The sequence below is a fragment of the Sinohyriopsis cumingii genome, chromosome 15 (assembly GCF_028554795.1).
Source record: "Sinohyriopsis cumingii isolate HCF-2022 chromosome 15, ASM2855479v2, whole genome shotgun sequence".
NCBI classification, from domain to species: Eukaryota; Metazoa; Mollusca; class Bivalvia; order Unionida; family Unionidae; genus Sinohyriopsis; species Sinohyriopsis cumingii.
Genome location: NC_142975.1, coordinates 1,526,864 through 1,549,824, shown reverse-complemented (window position 1 = coordinate 1,549,824; position 22,961 = coordinate 1,526,864). Strand labels below are relative to the sequence as shown.

The 22,961-nt window shown below is 34.4% G+C and overlaps 1 protein-coding gene across 2 annotated transcripts in view; it reads left to right on the top strand.

The window, feature by feature from the left end:
- The window catches only part of LOC149781115 (uncharacterized), a 66,068-nt gene that overhangs the window by 3,379 nt on the left and 39,728 nt on the right, over window positions 1–22,961 (top strand). Inside the window, exons 2-7 of one of the 2 annotated variants that reach the window (XM_089935213.1) lie at window positions 6,623–6,710; window positions 7,325–7,454; window positions 13,468–13,626; window positions 18,274–18,402; window positions 20,312–20,403; window positions 21,463–21,574. In XM_089935213.1, the coding sequence (XP_089791339.1) occupies window positions 7,332–7,454; window positions 13,468–13,626; window positions 18,274–18,402; window positions 20,312–20,403; window positions 21,463–21,574 (615 nt within the window). In that variant the 5' untranslated portion in view covers window positions 6,623–6,710; window positions 7,325–7,331. The remainder of the gene's footprint in view (window positions 1–6,622; window positions 6,711–7,324; window positions 7,455–13,467; window positions 13,627–18,273; window positions 18,403–20,311; window positions 20,404–21,462; window positions 21,575–22,961) is intronic. The other variant, XM_089935212.1, reaches the window with a different exon arrangement.

The window sequence follows — 22,961 nt, the reverse complement described above, 5'->3', positions numbered from 1 at the left end:
CTACTACTACTACTGCTGCTACTACTACTACTACTACTACTACTACTACTAATAATAATGATAATAACAATAATAATGAAAGCCTACACGTGTATAAAGAATTGTCCTTCTGCTGTTCGAGAGAAGTTGATATCAGTACACCATTTATGTTTTTAACTTAGTTAAAATACTTTGCAAAAGATTTTAATATTAATTTCTAAAATGTCTTGCTTTTTAGTGTGTTAACATTTCTTAGTAGTTCTTAATGCTGTCTAATAGTATATACCTGCTCTTTATTTGTAAAGACAGTAATGTAATGCAGAGATTGGAAGCAAGGAAATTGATTGTGTTAGAAAAGAAAGGAAACAGTCTTGCCAAATTAGAACTCTTTGCACACAGCTTAAAAAAGAAAATACTTTCAAGATAACTATTTTATTCCCCATTGTATGTTAAATATATTTTAAAGAAACGTCTTCTTTCTTTTATACAATGTGAGTATGTGAGAAAGCTTGCCAGTAGCTTCTCATGGGTCTGTGGTTCTTTCCAGTGTTTTCCCAGGTTCTTCCTCCACCATTAATACTGGTGGCCATGTATAGCCTATCGTGTGCTGAAAAATGGCGTTAAACCCAACAACAACAACAATCTGATTTTATACTTTTGTTTACCATTAAATTAGGGCATAGACAGAGTTGTCTTTCCTGATGCTCAAAATATGTTTATCTATTACGGGCTATGTTAACAATATTTTTCAATTTATTTTAGTACCATTTTTATGTTTTCTTGAGTAATTTAATGCTTTACAATGTTCGAAGTGCCCAGTTCTAGTACTTCGAGCCTCTTAGTGCTTCTTATGCCTTCCAGTGCATCTCAGTAGTTCTTAGTAGTTCTAAGTGGTTTTTTACCAAGACTAGTGACAGTCAGTGGCAACAATTAGTATGTGGTGAGAATAGGTCCTCTACCTCTCTTTTTTTGCAACCTGTTTTCTGATTCTCACCCAGATGTTAAGCACATGTTCCCACACGTTCTTGAGCGTGCTTATCTTAGTTTGACACTGAACATGAATAATGAAGTACCAGTTTTGGAAGCAAGCTGTTTTCCAAAGGTCATGCATCCAATCATTATATAAAAATTTTGTCTGAATTGTCATTACTTACTAATGAGTAGGGATATGCAGTTCAAGATATTGCTTTTTATAACTGTTGAGAAAACAGGATCCCATTTAATTTGATGAAAATGATATGATTATGGATTTATTTTTAATTCGAAAAAATTGAAGGCTGTAGTAAGTCACATTTATCATTTTAGTGAAATGAAATTAAATTTTGGGCTTTTAGATTGTTTCATTTGATGGGTTTATGTTTCTTGACATTAGCAATTGCAAAGTTGGTTTCTGGCCAAGAATTAATGATATGTGAAAGAAACCATCATTTCTGTTAATGTAATTTTCTGTCATGTAAATGTACTATTTCAAAAATGTACTTAATTCATTAGAGTATAATTTTACCATGACATCTTTTCAATACATAAAGTGAATGAATTAATTTCCATAGAAGACACATTAACATTAATTATCTGAATGAAAGACATTGTTATGGAAATTCATGATAACGTTCTAAGTAAGTAAAGTTTCATACAGTGATGTGTGACTGACAATATGGAAAACTTTTGAGGTAGAACTTAGGCCGTACAATGGTCATTTCAATAGCCCAGAAATAATCAAGTATAACTACTGAATTTAGGTTTGTACACAAAATAGACTTTACTTGGAAATAATCAAGTAGAACTACTGAATTTAGGTTTGTACACAAAATAGACTTTACTTGGAAATAATCAAGTAGAACTACTGAATTTAGGTTTGTACACAAAATAGACTTTACTTGGAAATAATCAAGTAGAACTACTGAATTTAGGTTTGTACACAAAATAGACTTTACTTGGAAATAATCAAGTAGAACTGCTGAATTTAGGTTTGTACACAAAATAGACTTTACTTGGTAATAACCAAGTAGAACTACTAAATTGAGGTTTGTACACAAAATAGACTTTACTTGGAAATAGCCAAGTAGAACTACTGAATTGAGGTTTGTACACAAAATAGACTTTACTTGAAAATAACCAAGGAGAACTGGGGGGAAATTATGGTATAGTTATCTTACAAATAAACAGCTTATCTTGTTTTCTTTTTGTCTGTTTTTGGCACATAAAAAACCTATGCCAATAATTAAAGTTCAAAAATAAGATATACAACACTCATTATAATGCTTTCCATGTGAACCATACAGTATAAATTATGACCTTATAGTGAGACTGTCTTATAATGAAGTGCACTATACAGAATATGTCTTTATAGTAAGACTATCTTATAATGAAGTACATTATACAGTACATGTCCTTATAGTGAGACTGTCTTATAATGAAGTACATTATACAGAATATGTCCTTATAGTGAGACTGTCTTATAATGAAGTGCACTATACAGTATATGTCTTTACAGTAAGACTGTCTTATAATGAAGTACATTATACAGTACATGTCTACTATCTTATAATGAAGTACATTATACAGTACATGTCCTTATAGTAAGACTATCTTATAATGAAGTACATTATACAGTATATGTCCTTATAGTAAGACTATCTTATAATGAAGTACATTATACAGTACATGTCCTTATAGTGAGATTGTCTTATAATGAAGTACATTATACAGTATATGTCCTTATAGTAAGACTGTCTTATAATGAAGTACATTATACATATTACTTCACTGCCAAATGAAATGTGATCTATGACAATTCCTGCTGTATTAAAGGAACCATGTTATAATGAAGGTCCTTACAGTGAGGAAGTGCTATGTGTAAAGTACATGTAGATATGTAAATGAGGGAATGCAGTGTGTAAAGTACATGTAAATATGTAAATAAGGGAGTGCAGTGTGTAAAGTACATGTAAATATGTAAATAAGGGAGTGCAGTGTGTAAAGTACATGTAAATATGTAAATAAGGGAGTGCAGTGTGTAAAGTACATGTAAATATGTAAATAAGGTAGTGCAGTGTGTAAAGTACATGTAAATATGTAAATAAGGGAGTGCAGTGTGTAAAGTACATGTAAATATGTAAATAAGGTAGTGCAGTGTGTAAAGTACATGTAAATATGTAAATAAGGTAGTGCAGTGTGTAAAGTACATGTAAATATGTAAATAAGGTAGTGCAGTGTGTTAGATACATGTATATATGTAAATAAGGTAGTGCAGTGTGTAAATTATATGTAAATGTGTAAATAAGGGAGTGCAGTGTGTAAAGTACATGTAAATATGTAAATAAGGGAGTGCAGTGTGTAAAGTACATGTAAATATGTAAATATGGTAGTGCAGTGTGTAAAGGACATGTAAATATGTAAATAAGGGAGTGCAGTGTGTAAAGTACATGTAAATATGTAAATAAGGTAGTGCAGTGTGTAAAGTACATGTATATATGTAAATAAGGTAGTGCAGTGTGTAAAGTACATGTAAATATGTAAATAAGGGAGTGCAGTGTGTAAAGTACATGTAAATATGTAAATAAGGGAGTGCGATGTGTAAAGTACATGTAAATATGTAAATAAGGGAGTGCAGTGTGTAAAGTACATGTAAATATGTAAATAAGGTAGTGCAGTGTGTAAAGTACATGTAAATATGTAAATAAGGTAGTGCAGTGTGTAAAGTACATGTAAATATGTAAATAAGGGAGTGCAGTGTGTAAAGTACATGTATATATGTAAATAAGGTAGTGCAGTGTGTAAAGTACATGTAAATATGTAAATAAGGTAGTGCAGTGTGTAAAGTACATGTAAATATGTAAATAAGGGAGTGTGATGTGTAAAGTACATGTAAATATGTAAATAAGGTAGTGCAGTGTGTAAAGTACATGTAAATATGTAAATAAGGGAGTGCAGTGTGTAAAGTACATGTAAATATGTAAATAAGGTAGTGCAGTGTGTAAAGTACATGTAAATATGTAAATAAGGGAGTGTGATGTGTAAAGTACATGTAAATATGTAAATAAGGGAGTGCAGTGTGTAAAGTACATGTAAATATGTAAATAAGGTAGTGCAGTGTGTAAAGTACATGTAAATATGTAAATAAGGGAGTGCAGTGTGTAAAGTACATGTAAATATGTAAATAAGGGAGTGTGATGTGTAAAGTACATGTAAATATGTAAATAAGGGAGTGTGATGTGTAAAGTACATGTATATATGTAAAGAAGGGAGTGTGATGTGTAAAGTACATGTATATATGTAAAGAAGGAGTTAGGTATGTAAAGTACATGTAGATATGTAAATAAGGTAGTGCAGTGTGTAAAGTACATGTAAATATGTAAATAAGGTAGTGCAGTGTGTAAAGTACATGTAAATATGTAAATAAGGGAGTGCAGTGTGTAAAGTACATGTATATATGTAAATAAGGTAGTGCAGTGTGTAAAGTACATGTAAATATGTAAATAAGGTAGTGCAGTGTGTAAAGTACATGTAAATATGTAAATAAGGGAGTGTGATGTGTAAAGTACATGTAAATATGTAAATAAGGTAGTGCAGTGTGTAAAGTACATGTAAATATGTAAATAAGGGAGTGCAGTGTGTAAAGTACATGTAAATATGTAAATAAGGTAGTGCAGTGTGTAAAGTACATGTAAATATGTAAATAAGGGAGTGTGATGTGTAAAGTACATGTAAATATGTAAATAAGGGAGTGCAGTGTGTAAAGTACATGTAAATATGTAAATAAGGTAGTGCAGTGTGTAAAGTACATGTAAATATGTAAATAAGGGAGTGCAGTGTGTAAAGTACATGTAAATATGTAAATAAGGGAGTGTGATGTGTAAAGTACATGTAAATATGTAAATAAGGGAGTGTGATGTGTAAAGTACATGTATATATGTAAAGAAGGGAGTGTGATGTGTAAAGTACATGTATATATGTAAAGAAGGAGTTAGGTATGTAAAGTACATGTAGATATGTAAATAAGGTAGTGCAGTGTGTAAAGTACATGTAAATATGTAAATAAGGTAGTGCAGTGTGTAAAGTACATGTAAATGTGTAAATAAGGGAGTGCAGTGTGTAAAGTACATGTATATATGTAAAGAAGGAGTTAGGTATGTAAAGTACATGTAGATATGTAAATAATAAAAGGGTTTGAATTGATAGCTGGAGAATGGAATGCATTGGTAGGTTACAAGAGCAGTGAGTGGGAGAGACTAATTCAGGGTTTTAGAGATACGTGTAGTTTAAAGATCTTTGATGATTGTTAATTTTGCAAGTGATGTAAATTATGTATGTAGAGTGTAATTTGTAGATACGTTATAATTTTATATGAAAGACCAAACGGGGGTGGGTGGGTGAGAATGGAGATTACTGCATAATAGACCTTGAACTGAGAAGTTAATCATTTAACCATTAAATAAATCCTTGTTGCTAATTATTCGAAACAGGTACCATTTATTTCCAAACACACAGAAATCTCATGAACTTTGTCATTAACAATTACCGTTTAGTTATCTTGAAGTCAGTGATATGCATGAGAACAATCATTGATAAGATGGCAAGCTCATCTCACTTAAGTGAACTAGAAAGTCAGTCCGACAGTTTCATTATGCTTACAGAGTAGCCTGCTCAATGATTGCTACAGTAGTACTTGAAAGTTTAATTGCTACAGTATTACTACAGTAGTACTTGAAAGTTGGCTTCTTCTGTATACTTACATATATTACAATCAAAATTTAACCGGTAACAAGTTGAAGAAAAAAAAATCCGCCCTTTTTGGCAGAAATCGCTTCAAATAGTAAACAATCCTAATGCTGCATATAGTGACGGCAAATTAGTAAAGAATCATGAATCATTAGCATGGAATCTAACTTAGCTGTATCATTGTCTTGAGTGTTAGCATGGAAATTAACTTAGCTGTATCATTGACTTGAGTGTTAGCATGGAATTTAACTTAGCTGTTTCATTGACTTGAGTGTTAGCATGGAATTTAACTTAGCTGTATCATTGACTTGAGTGTTAGCATGGAATTTAACTTAGCCGTATCATTGACTTGAGTGTTAGCATGGAATTTAACTTAGCTGTATCATTGACTTGAGTGTTAGCATGGAATTTAACTTAGCTGTATCATTGACTTGAGTGTTAGCATGGAATTTAACTTAGCTGTATCATTGACTTGAGCGTTAGCATGGAATTTAACTTAGCTGTTTCATTGACTTGAGTGTTAGCATGGAATTTAACTTAGCTGTGTCATTGACTTGAGTGTTAGCATGGAATTTAACTTAGCTGTATCACTGACTTGAGTGTTAGCATGGAATTTAACTTAGCTGTGTCATTGACTTGAGTGTTAGCATGGAATTTAACTTAGCTGTATCATTGACTTGAGTGTTAGCATGGAATTTAACTTAGCTGTATCATTGACTTAAGTGTTAGCATGGAATTTAACTTAGCTGTATCATTGACTTGAGTGTTAGTATGGAATTTAACTTAGCTGTATCATTGACTTGAGTGTTAGCATGGAATTTAACTTAGCTGTATCATTGACTAAACCTTGAGTGTTAATAGATTTCAGTGTTAGTTCATAACCTCAGAAGGAAAATAACTTTACAGTTTTGTTTATTTGTAGGAATAGGGGCCATGACTTAAGACTTGGCTTATGGATCTTTTCGTCTTTCTAAAACCTGAAGCTATAGAGGTTGCACATGGTAGCCTGGGTAGGAACCGAAATGTTAAGGGCTGCAGGAGTATATTACATTAATCTTCATGCATTTGCGATGAAATCACATGATAGTCTATCCAAAATGCCTCTGATGAAAAGATCTATTAAGAATCGCATCAACAGTTATAATGTTGTTTATGTTGCAAAAATTAGGAATAAAAAAACAGATTTCTTAACTTATCTGGGAGTCAAGGAGGAGTCAGTCTTCAGGGGTCATGATGAACCATGGAGTGATTTTAAAACGTTTATACATGGCAGTTGTGATGTATCTTTATTAATAACAGCTTGTTGACCTTGTATAATTTGTATTTAACTTCTGTTATATTGTATTATTTTATGTATTAGATGTTAATCTTTTAAATGTTTTGTTTTGTTACTAACAACATTTATAATTCTTGAAGTTGCATGGCTTTATCTAATGCTGAATAAGTTATTATTATTATTATTATTATTGTTGTTGTTGTTATTATTATTATTGTTAGCATTATTATTATCAGTATTGTTATTATTATCATTATAATTGTTATTATTGTTGTTATCAGTATTTTTATTGTTGCTGTTATCATTATTATTATTATTATTATTGGTATTGTTCTTCTGAAATTGTAGATGAAGAATGGTCAGCTTAGCACACAAGACAGGGAGGGCTGTGGTGGAGGTTGAGAAAAAGTTTGATGAGAGGTCAGAGGTTGGGACCTTTAGTAGGAGCAACATCACTAAACTTGAATACACCTATCCTGTAGGTATTTTTTTAATGGTACTAAATAACTTTGAGTAGGTAATATTACGGGTCATATGGAAGGGTCAGTTTTGTACATTAAGGTAGGTACTTATCATACCTGATGACAGATTGCACTAGTCTCTCAGTATAATCCTTGATAAAACACAGGACTGGTTCTAGAGCCCATTATGCTGGGTGAATTGAATTTTTTAAATTGCTGTGTGTACTGTTTGTGTGTCACGGTGTAGATTTTGGTATATTATATGACATGATAAATAAACGTAATTTCATTAAAAATATAATTTAATTTCATTAAAAATATAATATAATTTCACACAAAATATAATTTAATTTCACAAAATATAATGTAATTTAACACAAATATAATGTAATTTAACACAAAATATAATGTAATTTCACACAAAATATAATGTAATTTAACACAAAATATTATGTAATTTAACACAAAATATAATGTAATTTAACACAAAATATAATGTAATTTAACACAAAATATAATGTAATTTGTTCTTCAGATACATTACTCAGTCCATTAGTAATAGCACCTGTGCCTCCCAAATCCACCAACCTCAAGCTAGTTGTTAGCAAAAAAGTACTAAAGTTGTCAGTCACTAAGATGTTACTCTAAAGTTTCTTATTTTGCATTGAGTTAGACTTTTAAAGATGAAAAATTTCCCAATGTTCAAAAGGTTATCCTATCTATCTAAACAAGACATGGTATATCTTGGTTATTGCTAAAATAGTTTTAAATTTCCTTTGTTATGGTGTGTGATTTATGGGTGTAATTTGGGTTATATGGTATACAGCTTGGCCTTTCATCAGATGTGCAATATCAGAAAACTGCTATCTCAGCGTGGTCATTTTCACTTCCTTGACTTCAGTGTTAATTGTGGAAAAATGAGCTGATAAATGTTTTATTTTTTTAATACATTTTATAATTAACTCATTGCACTTTCAGAAGTTAGTATTGCTTACTCTTCGGTGATCTAGTGGTTAAAGCATCAACCCCAGATGCGGGAGGTCATGGGTTCGAACCCCGGCCAAGTCATACCAAAGACTTGCAAAAATGATACTAAGAGTTAAGACGTTAGAACTGGTCGGCCTGGTGTCAGGATTATGTGACTAGGTGGGACGTCATGCTACCTGTCTGCGGCATGATGCCCCAGTGCTAGACATCACTTTAAACTGCCACACTGCAGACATAATAGTGCTATGACTGGAAAATTGTTAGAGCTACATTAAAATTCTAAATCACACACACACACACATTGCTTACTCTTCCCTCTTTTAATAATTACTTAAGATAGTACTTCAGACTAATTTAGGCTGATGTTTCAAGCACATAGGAGCAGCCATTATGGTTAGCTATGAGCTTAGATCATGTATAATTTCACCAATTAAAGTGTGTAAATAAATTTCAGCCATCTATAAAATTACATGTACTCAAATGATATAAAGGTACAAGAGGACTCGGTTACTTGCACATATTGGCTCCAGAGACAAGTGCATTTGCCACATGCATAGCATTCAAGTGTAACTGCTTCCTAATTGACATTTGCCACTAGCATAGCATTCAGGTGTAACTGCTTCCTAATTGACATTTGCCACTAGCATAGCATTCAAGTGTAACTGCTTCCTAATTGACATTTGCCACTAGCACAGCATTCAAGTGTAACTGCTTCCTAATTGACATTTGCCACTAGCATAGCATTCAAGTGTAACTGCTTCCTAATTGACATTTGCCACTAGATTAGCATTCAGGTGTAACTGCTTCCTAATTGACATTTGCCACTAGCATAGCATTCAAGTGTAACTGCTTCCTAATTGACATTTGCCACTAGCATAGCATTCAAGTTTAACTGCTTCCTAATTGACATTTGCCATTCAAGTGTAACTGCTTCCTAATTGACATTTGTCACTAGCATAGCATTCAACTGTAACTGCTTCCTAATTGACATTTGCCACTAGCATAGCATGCATAGCATTCAAGTGTAACTGCTTCCTAATTGACATTTGCCACTAGCATAGCATTCAGGTGTAACTGCTTCCTAATTGACATTTGCCACTAGCATAGCATGCATAGCATTCAAGTGTAACTGCTTCCTAATTGACATTTGCCACTAGCATAGTATTCAAGTGTAACTGCTTCCTAATTGACATTTGCCACTAGCATAGCATTCAGGTGTAACTGCTTCCTAATTGACATTTGCCCCTAGCATAGCATTCAAGTGTAACTGCTTCCTAATTGACATTTGCCACTAGCATAGCATTCAAGTGTAACTACTTCCTAATTGACATTTGCCCCTAGCATAGCATTCAAGTGTAACTGCTTCCTAATTGACATTTGCCACTAGCATAGCATTCAAGTGTAACTGCTTCCTAATTGACATTTGCCACTAGCATAGCATTCAAGTGTAACTGCCTCCTAATTGACATTTGCCACTAGCATGCATAGCATTCAAGTGTAACTGCTTCCTAATTGACATTTGCCACTAGCATAGCATTCAAGTGTAACTGCTTCCTAATTGACATTTGCCACTAGCATAGCATTCAAGTGTAACTGCCACCTAATTGACATTTGCCACTAGCATAGCATTCAAGTTTAACTGCTTCCTAATTGACATTTGCCATTCAAGTGTAACTGCTTCCTAATTGACATTTGCCACTAGCATAGCATGCATAGCATTCAAGTGTAACTGCTTCCTAATTGACATTTGCCACTAGCATAGCATTCAAGAGTAACTGCCTCCTAATTGACATTTGCCACTATCATAGCATTCAAGTGTAACTGCTTCCTAATTGACATTTGCCACTAGCATAGCATTCAAGTATAACTGCTTCCTAATTGACATCTGCCTAGCCATGGGATGGAGCTGAGAGGTTACTTTCAGTAGCTTTAATCTCAGAGACTTTTCATCCCAAAGTGCTCAGTTTTGTGGGACCTATCGTTGCAGCAAAACATGCTACCTTCCAATGTCATTCAGTATCTTCACAACAGTGTTGGGGGGGGGGAATTTTCCCTGTAAGCCACATCTAGGCTAACTTTAGCACATATCTGTCACAAGATTTAAAGCTACTTTTCATTCATTAGAGGATTGGAGATTGGGCCATCTCTTTGGTAAGGGGTGTAACTCTTTCAACTTCTTATCTATGTTTTTATGTATTTTGATCAGGTATTTATCTTAAGAGGACAACAATTTTTGGAACAAAATGCCTTTCTTTGATAACACTTTGCCTGATCATATGCACCACAAGCTGCACCACAGTTATGTTAAAACCTGGTAGATTATGCAATACCGCACCAGTAGTAACTAACATAGGGACATGATTTAGTGCCAACCCCTCTACCAACTGGAGATCACTCGCACAGTGTGATTTCATGTAAAATATACCTTAATATAATGTAATTTCACACAAAATGTACTTTGTCATAGTTAGGGATTTGTAACATATAATGTATCTGTATTTACTTAAAAAAGTATTCTCCATCATAATGTAATTTTATATCAAATATATCTTATGTTATGACTATGTTCTTAACAGAAAAGAACAGAAGCAAAATAAAAATGGAAAAATTCAATGAATGTGTATTTTTCTTGAATACAATGTGAAAATTTGAAAAGAACTTAATTATGAATTAAGTCCCAAATAGTCCTAACAGTTCTATCACTATCACAAGTCCAGATGTATAGAGAGAGTTTCAAATGAATTCCAGGGGTGTTCCAGATAGATTCCAATATTGAATGTGTTGATGTGCCAGTAGTTGTGAATGTGCTAATGTGCCAATGGCCTGGAATATGGTGATGTGTTAACAGTGTTTTTATGTATCACAATAATATAATCTAAAATGCCATTGACTAAATTCACCATTATTCCAAATTAATGATTTAGTCCAAGAAGTACTCTTTGTAATTCCAGTGAATAACTTCAGTAAATAGCTCTACCCAAATTAAATACTGAAAAAAACATAAGACTGATTACACTTCAGATGTAAAGTACAGATTAGATTTTTTTGGAAGTAAGCAACATTGTTATAAAAAGCTAAGACACAATAATGGAGACAGAATATAGTTCAGTCTCCTCTCTTAAACATTCCAATGGGTCAACAAGTTTAGGAATTTCCAAGTGAAAAAGACTAATGTCCAAAATAAGCATGTTTACCACCATTAATAATGGTCTGAATATTTAATCTACAATCACAATGTTAGCTATGTATTACATTGTTTAGAAAATAAATATCACTAGTCAGGTAAATCATTGACTTGATTTTGGACCTAAGGTCAGTTACGGTATAAAAATATACATAACAAATAATCATAAAATTAAATACACATACCAATGTTATCTATACATGTAACCATGCTGGTAATGTATGCCAATGTTATCTGTACATGTATCCATGCTTGTAATGTATGCCAGTGTTATCTATACATGTAGCCATGCTGGTAATGTATGCCAATGTTATCTATACATATAGCCATGCTTGTAATGTATGCCAATGTTATCTATGCATGTAGCCATGCTTGTAATGTATGCCAATGTTATCTATACATATAGCCATGGTTGTAATGTATGCCAGTGTTATCTATACATGTAGCCATGCTGGTAATGCATGCCAATGTTATCTATACATTTAGCCATGCTTGTAATGTATGCCAATGTTATCTATACATTTAACCATGCTGGTAATGCATGCCAATGTTATCTATACATGTAGCCATGCTGGTAATGTATGTCGATGTCACCTATACATGTAGCCATGCTTGTAATGTATGCCAATGTTATCTATACATTTAACCATGCTGGTAATGCATGCCAATGTAATCTATACATTTAGCCATGCTTGTAATGTATGCCAATGTTATCTATACATGTAGCGATGCTGGTAATGTATGCCAATGTTATCTATACATGTAGCCATGCTGGTAATGTATGCTAATGTTATCTATACATGTAGCCATGCTGGTAATGTATGCCAATGTTATCTATACATGTAGCCATGCTGGTAATGTATGCTAATGTTATCTATATACATGTAGCCATGCTTGTAATGTGTGCCAATGTTATCTATACATGTAGCCATGCTGGTAATGTATGCTAATGTTATCTATATACATGTAGCCATGCTGGTAATGTATGCTAATGTTATCTATACATGTAGCCATGCTGGTAATGTATGCCAATGTTATCTATACATGTAGCCGTGCTGGTAATGTATGCCAATGTAATCTATACATGTAGCGATGCTGGTAATGTATGCCAATGTTATCTATACATGTATCCATGCTGGTAATGCCACTGTATGAAACTTGAAGAGCATCAAAATGAGAGACCTCTGTTTGTATTTGCATTGAAGAACGCTAGTACATAAAATGAGATGAATTAGTTAATTATATAATTATCAGTTAGTTATACTAATGATCATGAATTTAGTGTCAAATCCATGACAATATTTAACAGAATTCATTGGAAATTAATCGTTGGAAATTTTGATTTATGTAAAAAAAAAAAATGAATCAATAGACGTTATGATATTTATTTTTGGTATCATTAACAGAAATACTTGATTTCAGCATGGTTTTATACACAAATTTACTGTGACACCATCAGTGGAATTCATTTGATCAAAAATTGGTATTCAGATTTGCTTGTTCTTCAAAGATGTAACTTACACAGTTATGCCCCCTTATGACTGTTGATTTTAGTGGTGCATTCAATCTCTATCAAGTATCAATTTTATTTTATAGACTAAATATTAAAAATTCATTGTTAACATTTACCCAAGAAATTTCGCTAATTTATTGAAAATTATTAAAGTATTGCATTTCTTATTTTCAAAAAGGATGAACATTGCGGCTTAATAATTTTGCCTTTTGGAAGCCAGAGATCTAGCCTGTATGAACTTATACTAGCTGTAAGAGACTAATAACTGCAAACAGGTCAGGTATAGTGCTAATAAAATAAAGTATTCAAATATATTTCCATGTCAGTTTTTCTTTTCATTATTTAGCTGAAGATTTTGATACCTTCCTATGCCTCTATAACTACCTGCCAATGGATCTTCCCAATTACATTTGGAGGGGGCTTGGTTGGAGGGGACAACATGGAGATTTCTTTGAAAGTTGGTGAACATACATGTGCCATGCTGACGAGCCCAGAATCCACAAAGGTTTGCTTTGAATTTCTAAACATCATTTGTTATGGTATATATTAGCATTATGCACATTTTTGTTTGTGTGCTTGCTGCTTGTTAGAGCTGTTATCATGGCTTACAATGTAGAATTAATTATCTTGCCCTGAATCTGTTCTAATTAGCAACAAGTTCAACACTGTTCTTCTTCACAGCATTTCCATATCAGAAAATAGTTTTCCATAATGGACCAGGTTGTAGACTGTGTGAATGAGGTCTCTCATGGTTTTCATTTGTCTCAGTTTTAAAATGACCTTTCTTAGTGGAATGTCAACAGATCTAATTTCAGGGATTTTCTGTACGTGCTGGCTTGTGTCGTTCCTATACTGTGATGTACATGCTTTGAGAGGTCCAAAACCTTCACGAACATGTTTGATTCAGTCCTGAATTTGTCATTTCCAGTTATCGACCCAGTGGTTGAAATTCCAAACTGTTCTAGTTTGTCATTGTTTGGAATAACTATAAAACATTTTTCCTTCAGAGTCAGTGATCAATATCAACCCAATGTGGCTGAAATTTGTTTTGAAAATAACATTTCTTTGATTATATAATTTTGTATAAAATTCATATTAATAATTTATATCTTTTGGGTGGTCTGATGATCGTATGGCTTCATTCCTGTTAATAAGGAAAAAATATATCCCGCAGAATCAGGAGGTTAATTAATAATGATATTTAATTACTGCAGTATATTAACAGCTCTTTGAATGAAATGAATATGTCTTATATGGAAAAGTCTCTTCCACCCATCCATCTTCAATCAAGTCAGTGCCGTATACGGCTGACCAAATTTAGACCTATATTTGATGAGGTGGAACAGCAAACTACCCACCTTCATCTCTCCATTCCCAGACCCACAGGCATGTCCCATCAATGCCCATTCAATCGGGTAGGACATGGGCATATGCCTTGCCTCCATCAGTTCTGATACTGAAACTAAAAGAGAAAATAAGAGGCAGGGTAGATCTGATTCCCCCTTGCTGATGGAACAGGTCCTAGATCAACATTCTATTTAGTCTGGTTACAAACATACTCAGGAAAATCTTCCACTTTGAAGGCTTATGAGTAGAAGTGACACATTTTCATGAGCTGGTGTCACATTAACTGGCTAACTTCTTTCTTTTTCTCTTTGTGGACAAGAAACTAGCCCCTGTTACAATCATTGGATCTTTTCTATGATTTCAGACATAGAAGAGATGATATTGTCAGTGACAGGGATATTTATGACTTGTCCAACATATTCAGGACATGCTTTTGCTCCCATTAATGGATCCTCCCCTAGACATAGAAGAGATGATATTGTCAGCGACAAGGAAATTTCTGACTCGTCCAACACATCCAGGACATGCTTGCTTTCAAAATGGATCCTCCCCTGATTCTTGATATGGCTTACTTTGTCAAAAGTTGGAGCACTTGTCTTCCACCTCACTGAAGCAGTTTCATACAAGTCTTGCTTCAGGATCGCTTCAGCTGAATTCACTGTCCATGGATCCAGACTATATGTGGTTCCATTTCAATGGCTCATTCTTCCTAATGATGCAACCTGGTATCAGTTTTACATGCAGATCATAACCGTCCATAGTCAATCAACTATTTGTTCTCTTCTTGATCGACCTTTCAAGAGGCAAAGCTGCAGGTCCCAGCATCTGTCAGTTGCCAATTAGGGCAGATAAGAAAGTCAATCCCACAATCCCCTCTTGGCTAAATTTTTTTTTTTTTATATCAGCATACTCTGAGCTCTGACAGGATCAGGTATAACTTCACAATAGGACCAGTTTCAACAAGCCTGGCCTTTGAATGTAACATGTCGATGTGAGGCATAGTGGAGTCAGTTGGCTGGTACATTCAGTCTGCCCTTGCTTCTGTTTACTTGACAAGGCATTAAAAAGGACAGAGTTGAATCTTGCTGGGCCATTGGTAGATGCCCAGACCATCAACATTCATGACATGGTGATGCAGGCAAAGGTTGGGTGCTCAAACTCTTTGCACCCCTCTTATTATTTCTCCCAAATGATCTATATCTTTGTCATATGTATTTCAAGAAGAAAGGACATTTTTAGTAAAATCTTTTGTCCAAGAATACTTATGCAGTCACATTACTATCAAGTCCTTGCTCCGTAACTTACAAAAACAAGATTCCTGTTATAGAATTCTAGTGGCCATTTTGTGTGGCAGCAGGATAGGTTAACTTCTAAAACTTGTTTCTTTCCCATGTGTATATGGTATATATAGAACTCGCAGGAAGTAATGTCGTAATATTAATGTGATTGGGTTAAGTACTTTCAGAAAAACATGATTTACTCAAATGAAAGTTTCTTTTTTTTTTGTGTGCCTATTCTTCACACGATGTCAAGCTGTATTGTTTGCTCACATCTTTCATTGTTTGTGTGTGAGTATATGTATATGTATATATATATATATATATATATAAAATTATAAATATACACCCTACAACAACAACAACAACAACGTAAATATACACCAGACAGAATAGAAAGTGCTATCCATGGATTCTATAGAAGAAAGCTTGATAATAATGGGCAGAATTAATATTTGCTACAAATAATACTATCAGTCATACAGGTTAGAGAATTTTTAGTTCGTACTCTATGGAGATTCGAACCCAGGTCCGCGAGTAAACAACATTCATCACCTTGCCTGCACACACGAGTCCATATTCCCTCATGACTAAGCACTGTCTGTCGTGTACTGTTTACCTGGTAATAATTGTTGCAATCTATTTTTTCTCTTTATACACTGCCATAGTGAGGAGTGTATTATGTTATGATGTCTTTATACACTGCCATAGTGAGGAGTGTATCATGTTGTGATGTCTTTATACACTGCCATAGTGAGGAGTGTATCATGTTGTGATGTCTTTATACACTGCCATAGTGAGGAGTGTATCATGTTGTGATGTCTTTATACACTGCCATAGTGAGGAGTGTATCATGTTGTGATGTCTTTATACACTGCCATAGTGAGGAGTGTATCATGTTGTGATGTCTTTATACACTGCCATAGTGAGGAGTGTATCATGTTGTGATGTCTTTATACACTGCCATAGTGAGGAGTGTATCATGTTGTGATGTCTTTATACACTGCCATAGTGAGGAGTGTATCATGTTGTGATGTCTTTATACACTGCCATAGTGAGGAGTGTATCATGTTGTGATGTCTTTATACACTGCCATAGTGAGGAGTGTATCATGTTGTGATGTCTTTATACACTGCCATAGTGAGGAGTGTATCATGTTGTGATGTCTTTATACACTGCCATAGTGAGGAGTGTATCATGTTGTGATGTCTTTATACACTGCCATAGTGAGGAGTGTATTATGTTATGATGTCCTTCCATGTTCCCTTCTGTCACTTACCCATATCGTTTCCATAGTTACTAAACTGTGTGAGTAGCTTGTAATGAGGATTGGGAAGAACTGTATTGATCTTGGGATCAAAAGCTCAAAAGTTATGGTTAGTGCAGCTGAAAGAAAAAAATGTTTACTGCATGATAACCCAGGTTGTCCATCATGTGTAGCATTACACTTTGAGATTGGTTAAAGAAGAATCCTAGCAGTTTTGGGGTCAAAAGCTCAAAAGTTAAAGTCACAGTGAATGAAAGGAGAAAAATGGACTTCAAAGAGTAACTTGTGTCATTGATCATCTGCAGTTACCAAATCTAGTAAATTGCTTGCACTTGGGGAAAGAAAAAAAGCTATAAATTTTGGGACATGGTCAAAGGTCAGGGTCATTTTAACTAAAAGAAGAGAAATGTTTTTCACACAATAATAACAGCTCTACACAGGGTTGGAAACGACTGGTTGCCCACTAGCTAATTTCCTGTCTAACTTGGGTGAGAATTCAGGAGAACTAGTACATTTCTAAACCTACTAGTTCTTCTTTCTACAAAGAAAATTCTAGGCATGCTATATCACATAATTGGGACTAAACTTTAGAAGTGAATATCGATATTTAAAACATTTGGCTAATTTTAAGGTGTACGTTTTTAAATTATGACTTGTTATGACTTGTATTACTGGGAGTAAAACAAATTGAGGTCTGGAATGTGCTTGACTTTTCACTGTGGCAAACTTTATCATTTCATTTAGAAGATGTTTACATTTTAGCTTAACTAGAATTTACAGCATGTTTGTGGGGCACCGAGTGGCCGAGTGGTCTAAAGCGCTCACCGTTCCGGATCACTGCCATCTCACCTCTGTCTGCGTGGGTTCAAGTCCAAGGCTTGGCTAGCGTGGGTACGTGGGAAAGCCTGCCAGTAGCTTCTTGTGGGTTGGTGGTTCTTCCCTGAGTTTTCCAGGGTTCTTCCTCCACCAGTTATACTGGCCGCCATGTATAGCCTATCTTGTGTTGAAAAATGGCATTAAACCCTAGAACAACAACAACAACACAGCATGTTTGTTCCTTTTCTCTTTCTGATGAAAGTCTGATCAGTTTGATCTTTTATGACCATCCAAGATTCTGGAAGATGTTACCCTTGTTTGTCCATCTGTACATTTATCCAGTAGTTTTGTGTTCAGGTCACCATTGTGAGACATTCATGTTTAATGGTCACATTTCTTGTTAAAGGTGTAATATTTCACGATTAAATAATCTTTATTTTGTTAGGTTTACTACTGTGAAGATGGCACAATTAGCAGTCAGGCATTGAATGGAGTGGTGGAGGATGCAAGTCTCCTTCTAGTTCTTCCGGATCCTGTAGTCTGCTATAGAAACTCCAGATTCCATCAACAACAGGTATTTACAGCCCTCTGGAGGATTTCAAAAGTGAAAAGCCATGACTCATTTCTCTAAAAACTTACAGCTTAGTAGAAGACTGCCAAATATTCAAACTCTTTATCATGTACATGGTGTACAATAACTGAAATAATTCTCTTGATCAAACCAACTTAAAACTCGAGGTTGCCCTTTAGGTATACAGCTGAGAAATATTAATATGTAAAACATTGACAATACGCATGCGGTACCTCATTTAAGTTGCACTTCTCTTATTTGCTGCACATCCTTTATGTCTTATTTTGACATCATTCATTTTGTAAGACATATTTTTGTTCAGTGTATCCGACAGTATTCAGTTTGTAAGATGTCATTGTTCAGTGTGCCTGTCAGTATTCAGTTTGTAAGATGAGTCTTTGTTCAGTGTGCCTGACAGTATTCAGTTTGTAAGATGTCTTTGTTCAGAGTGCCTGACAGTATTCAGTTTGTAAGATGTCTTTGTTCAGTGTGCCTGACAGTATTCAGTTTGTAAGATGTCTTTGTTCAGTGTGCCTGACAGTATTCATTTTGTAAGACATATTTTTGTTCAGTGTACCCGACAGTATTCAGATTGTAAGATATGTCATTGTTCAGTGTGCCTGTCAGTATTCAGTTTGTAAGATATGTCTTTGTTCAATGTGCCTGTCAGTATTCAGTTTGTAAGATAAGTCTTTGTTCAGTGTGCCTGACAGTATTCAGTTTGTAAGATGTCTTTTTTCAGTGTGCCTGACAGTATTCAGTTTGTAAAACATGTCTTTATTGAATATATCTGGCAGCATTCTTTATTGAATATATCTGACAGTATTTAGTTTGTCAAATATGTCTTTCAAAATAAATATTTGGCAATGTTATCAGTAAATCAACCTGATGTGTAGTCTTGTGTGATGAAATTATTTCACTTAACTGGACTGCGTTGTTCCTGTATTTCTAACTGCCATGTGCATGTTTGTATGCATAGTTACCTGGCACCATTGTAAAAGTCCATGATAATTAATAATTTTCCGTTGGAGGTTTTAGTCGCAGTCTGGTACCCTATTGTTTTTATGCATTTCTTTACACTAAGTGAGAAAAGCCGAAACGGCTTCGATATGTACCATTAACATCACACAGATTTGACCTTGCGGATGTTAGGATTTGTTATCTTGACAATTATTGTCAGTAGTATTGTCAATTTCCTGCTGACTTGGGTATTTTACATCGATACTGCCACTTCTCAGCTGTTACTACTGTTCAATAATTGTAATTTTAACAATTGTCAGCGTGACTAAACTGGACATCTCATGATAAGACATGCAGTAAGGCAAATCAGATTACATGTTCTTGCCCTTTTCTATGTATTAAAATTTGAGTCTTTCTCTGCTTTAAATGTGGCTTCTCGTGAGGCATAAATGATATTATATTGATCTTAGTGGTACATGTACTTTAGTCAACTCTTCATTCAGTAACGAAAACCTAACATCGGGAAACAAATCTGATTACTTAACACATGTTATGAATAAAATACTGGTTCAGGATACATATTAAAATAAAATGCATCCGCTTGTGAGGGGTAAATTTATATTATTGCACTAATATGCTGACTGCTGGTTGTGTTAGCCAGGTGGCCTTTACGTGATGGGTATTTTTGAACACAAACTCATTGGTGCCAACGGATTCTGGCCATAATGAGCGGGTGGCCGCTTGTCAAGGGGGTGCGTTCAAGAGTGGGACTATTGTATCCAGATCTGCTGTTGTATATAGTATGAACCCAGATGTGCTGTTGTGAACAGCATGGACTGGCCAACACATTATGTGATGAAAGATATGGATTTATGCTTCGTACATTTAATTACATTTTTTCACAGATAAATAGTGTAGAAGGTGGTACCCCTACTCTGATGTCTACTTTCAGCATTTTACTATGACATCCAAAGGAAGTTTGGTATACCTGGATTGGCTGGTTGGTGGGAGGGTGGCATTGGATGAACTATGGCAGTTCAGCAGGTAGGACGACAGAGTAGGAATGGACTTGCTTCATTGTTACCTTAGGATAGTAATGAAACTGTTTTAGTACAAAAATCTTACACAAGCTGAAAGAATTTTGTGTTGTTTTAATTTACAATATATTCAGTTGTAAAATGTAGCTGACTTTCTTGTCTCCTTTGCTAAGTCATTTAATTTAGTTGACTCAATCATTTCCAAATATTTAACTTTGATTATCATACTTTTTGGTAAGGTGTTGACTTTTAGTTTGTTACAAGAATGGTACCTGAAACTGTTTGCATGATATAGGTTGTGACTTTGAAAACTTTTGTTTAGGTGCAACAGTTACTGTGGAATGTATCAGTAGAGTTTTAGGTATAAATCTGAGACTACATTTAATTTCTAATCATTTTGGTGGAACATTGGTATTTTAAAAAGTTTCAAGTATAAATCTGAATCATTTAGCATTCACATATTTTTTCGCTCACCAGCTATATGTATATATATATATATATATATATATATATATATATATATATATATATATATATATATATATATAACTTTTCCAGTGGCAATGGCATTGTTATTAACTTTTAAGTTCATACTTGTCATAGTGGGTTACCTCCCTTTGGTAGGATAATACCACTGCCACAACTGTAATTTTGGTGAAGAAACTCATATGCCTTAATAACTGCATCACACTCAATTTAGATTTCATTTGCAGCAGAAGTTATGTACTTCTTGCATAATAGGAGGAAAAATTATGAATATAGGGTTTATTATGTAAAAAGGTAGCATGTGACAGATATAACGGTAATCTGGTTCTTTTACCTTCTTATTTGATTAGATTTTAGTCTGTGATAATAGAAGTAAGGTAGAATCCAGTCTGTGTGCTCAGATTTAGATAAGAGGTGGGGTTAGGGCTTTGTGATAAAAAGTGGTACAAGATGAATACAGAGATGAAGAGAAACACATTATCACGTTGACACAAAGATGCCTTTCATTCTGTGTAATAAAAATTGATGGTTACTAGGATTAGGTAAGCAAATTTTATTTTCTGCATATTTCTTTCCTCAGCTATCAAAATGAGATGGATGTGAAGATTGGTGGACATCTGGTGTACAAAGACAACTACTGTCTCACAGATCTCCCATCAATTAGTCTATTTGAAGCCATGAAACCATACCAGGTAAGCAAAGAATGATATGTCAGTTTTAAAACTGGTTGATAAGTAATCAGTTACTTAAAATATACTATGCGGTAATTGGGGCCCCGAGTGGCCGAGTGGTCTAAAGCGCTGTCCGTTATGGCTCACTGCCATCTCACCTCTGTCTGCGTGGGTTCGAGTCTAGGATTCAGCCAATGTGGGTATGTGGGGTTTTCCCGGGTTCTTCCTCCACCATTAATACTGGCCGCCATGTATAGCCTATTGTGTGCTGAAAAATGGCGTTAAACCCTACAACAACAACTATGCAGTAATTATTTTTTGCAGATGTAAAATTTAGTAATTTTGGAACAAATGCAGATCAGGAGAGGTTTCAGTATATAAAATGGTGCAGTTTGACAAGATTTATTGTTGCTATCCAACTTTGGGACCACTAAATTGCTCCAGTTTTTTCCACTACTGAATTATATTTATGATGTATAGTATATATACACTGATGATGGATAAGTGAGAGACAAGATAGTTCTCTCTTCTATAGTTTTATGCCATTTTCTTGAGATGGACTTCCCTAGTTGAAATATGTGGAAATATTTTATGAGCTTTCCTCTACTGGTATGAAAGATAATGACATTTGTTTTAGTCATTCCTTGAAAGTCTGAAAACAAACTGCTTTTGTAGTAAACACCTGGACAAAAACACAGTAAACTCTTCTCAGAGGTTTTATCTTTGCCATGTCTGCATAGGGGGAATCTTGTTATAGTGATCACGTTGGTGTTTTTGTTAGTGTCTGTCTGTTTGTTTGTATATCCCTCCATCCACACCCTGTGGCAAGGTTAAGTCTTTTATTTACTTTCTGGTTAAATACAATGCAGGTTCATTAAAATGGAGGTGTCTTGTAGTTGGTCAAAATATAATATCTTTTATATGGCATATCAGTGATGCTACATAGTTGTCTATAATTCATAATCACTAAGGACCACATCAGCTTTCTTATATTGCTCTGTCCAGTTTCAGTCTGCTCTTTTCTATATATAATTGTGAGCAAACAGCAGAGATAATGGCTTGCCACTGCATCATTCAATGACAGTAATAACACTCAGAAGTTAATGAGAGCCAGCAAATCATAAATCTCTTGAGCTAGAGTTTTGAACTTGAGATATGTGCTTTACTTTGTAACATCATTTTGAATGTCCGATAATGAGAGTCAAGGTCAGAAGTAGTATCATTTCCAGTTACAATGGTTGGGCTTGAGAATTCTGATCAACCATGTTGCAAGAGACTTTAGCGTTGTATCACCTTTTTTGATTGCTGGATGGTTCTGCACAGTTAAATTCACCTTGTACATAATCATACATGGTATTTATTTTAAATAAAATCTATGGGCAAGAACAATTATCACATGTATCTATCG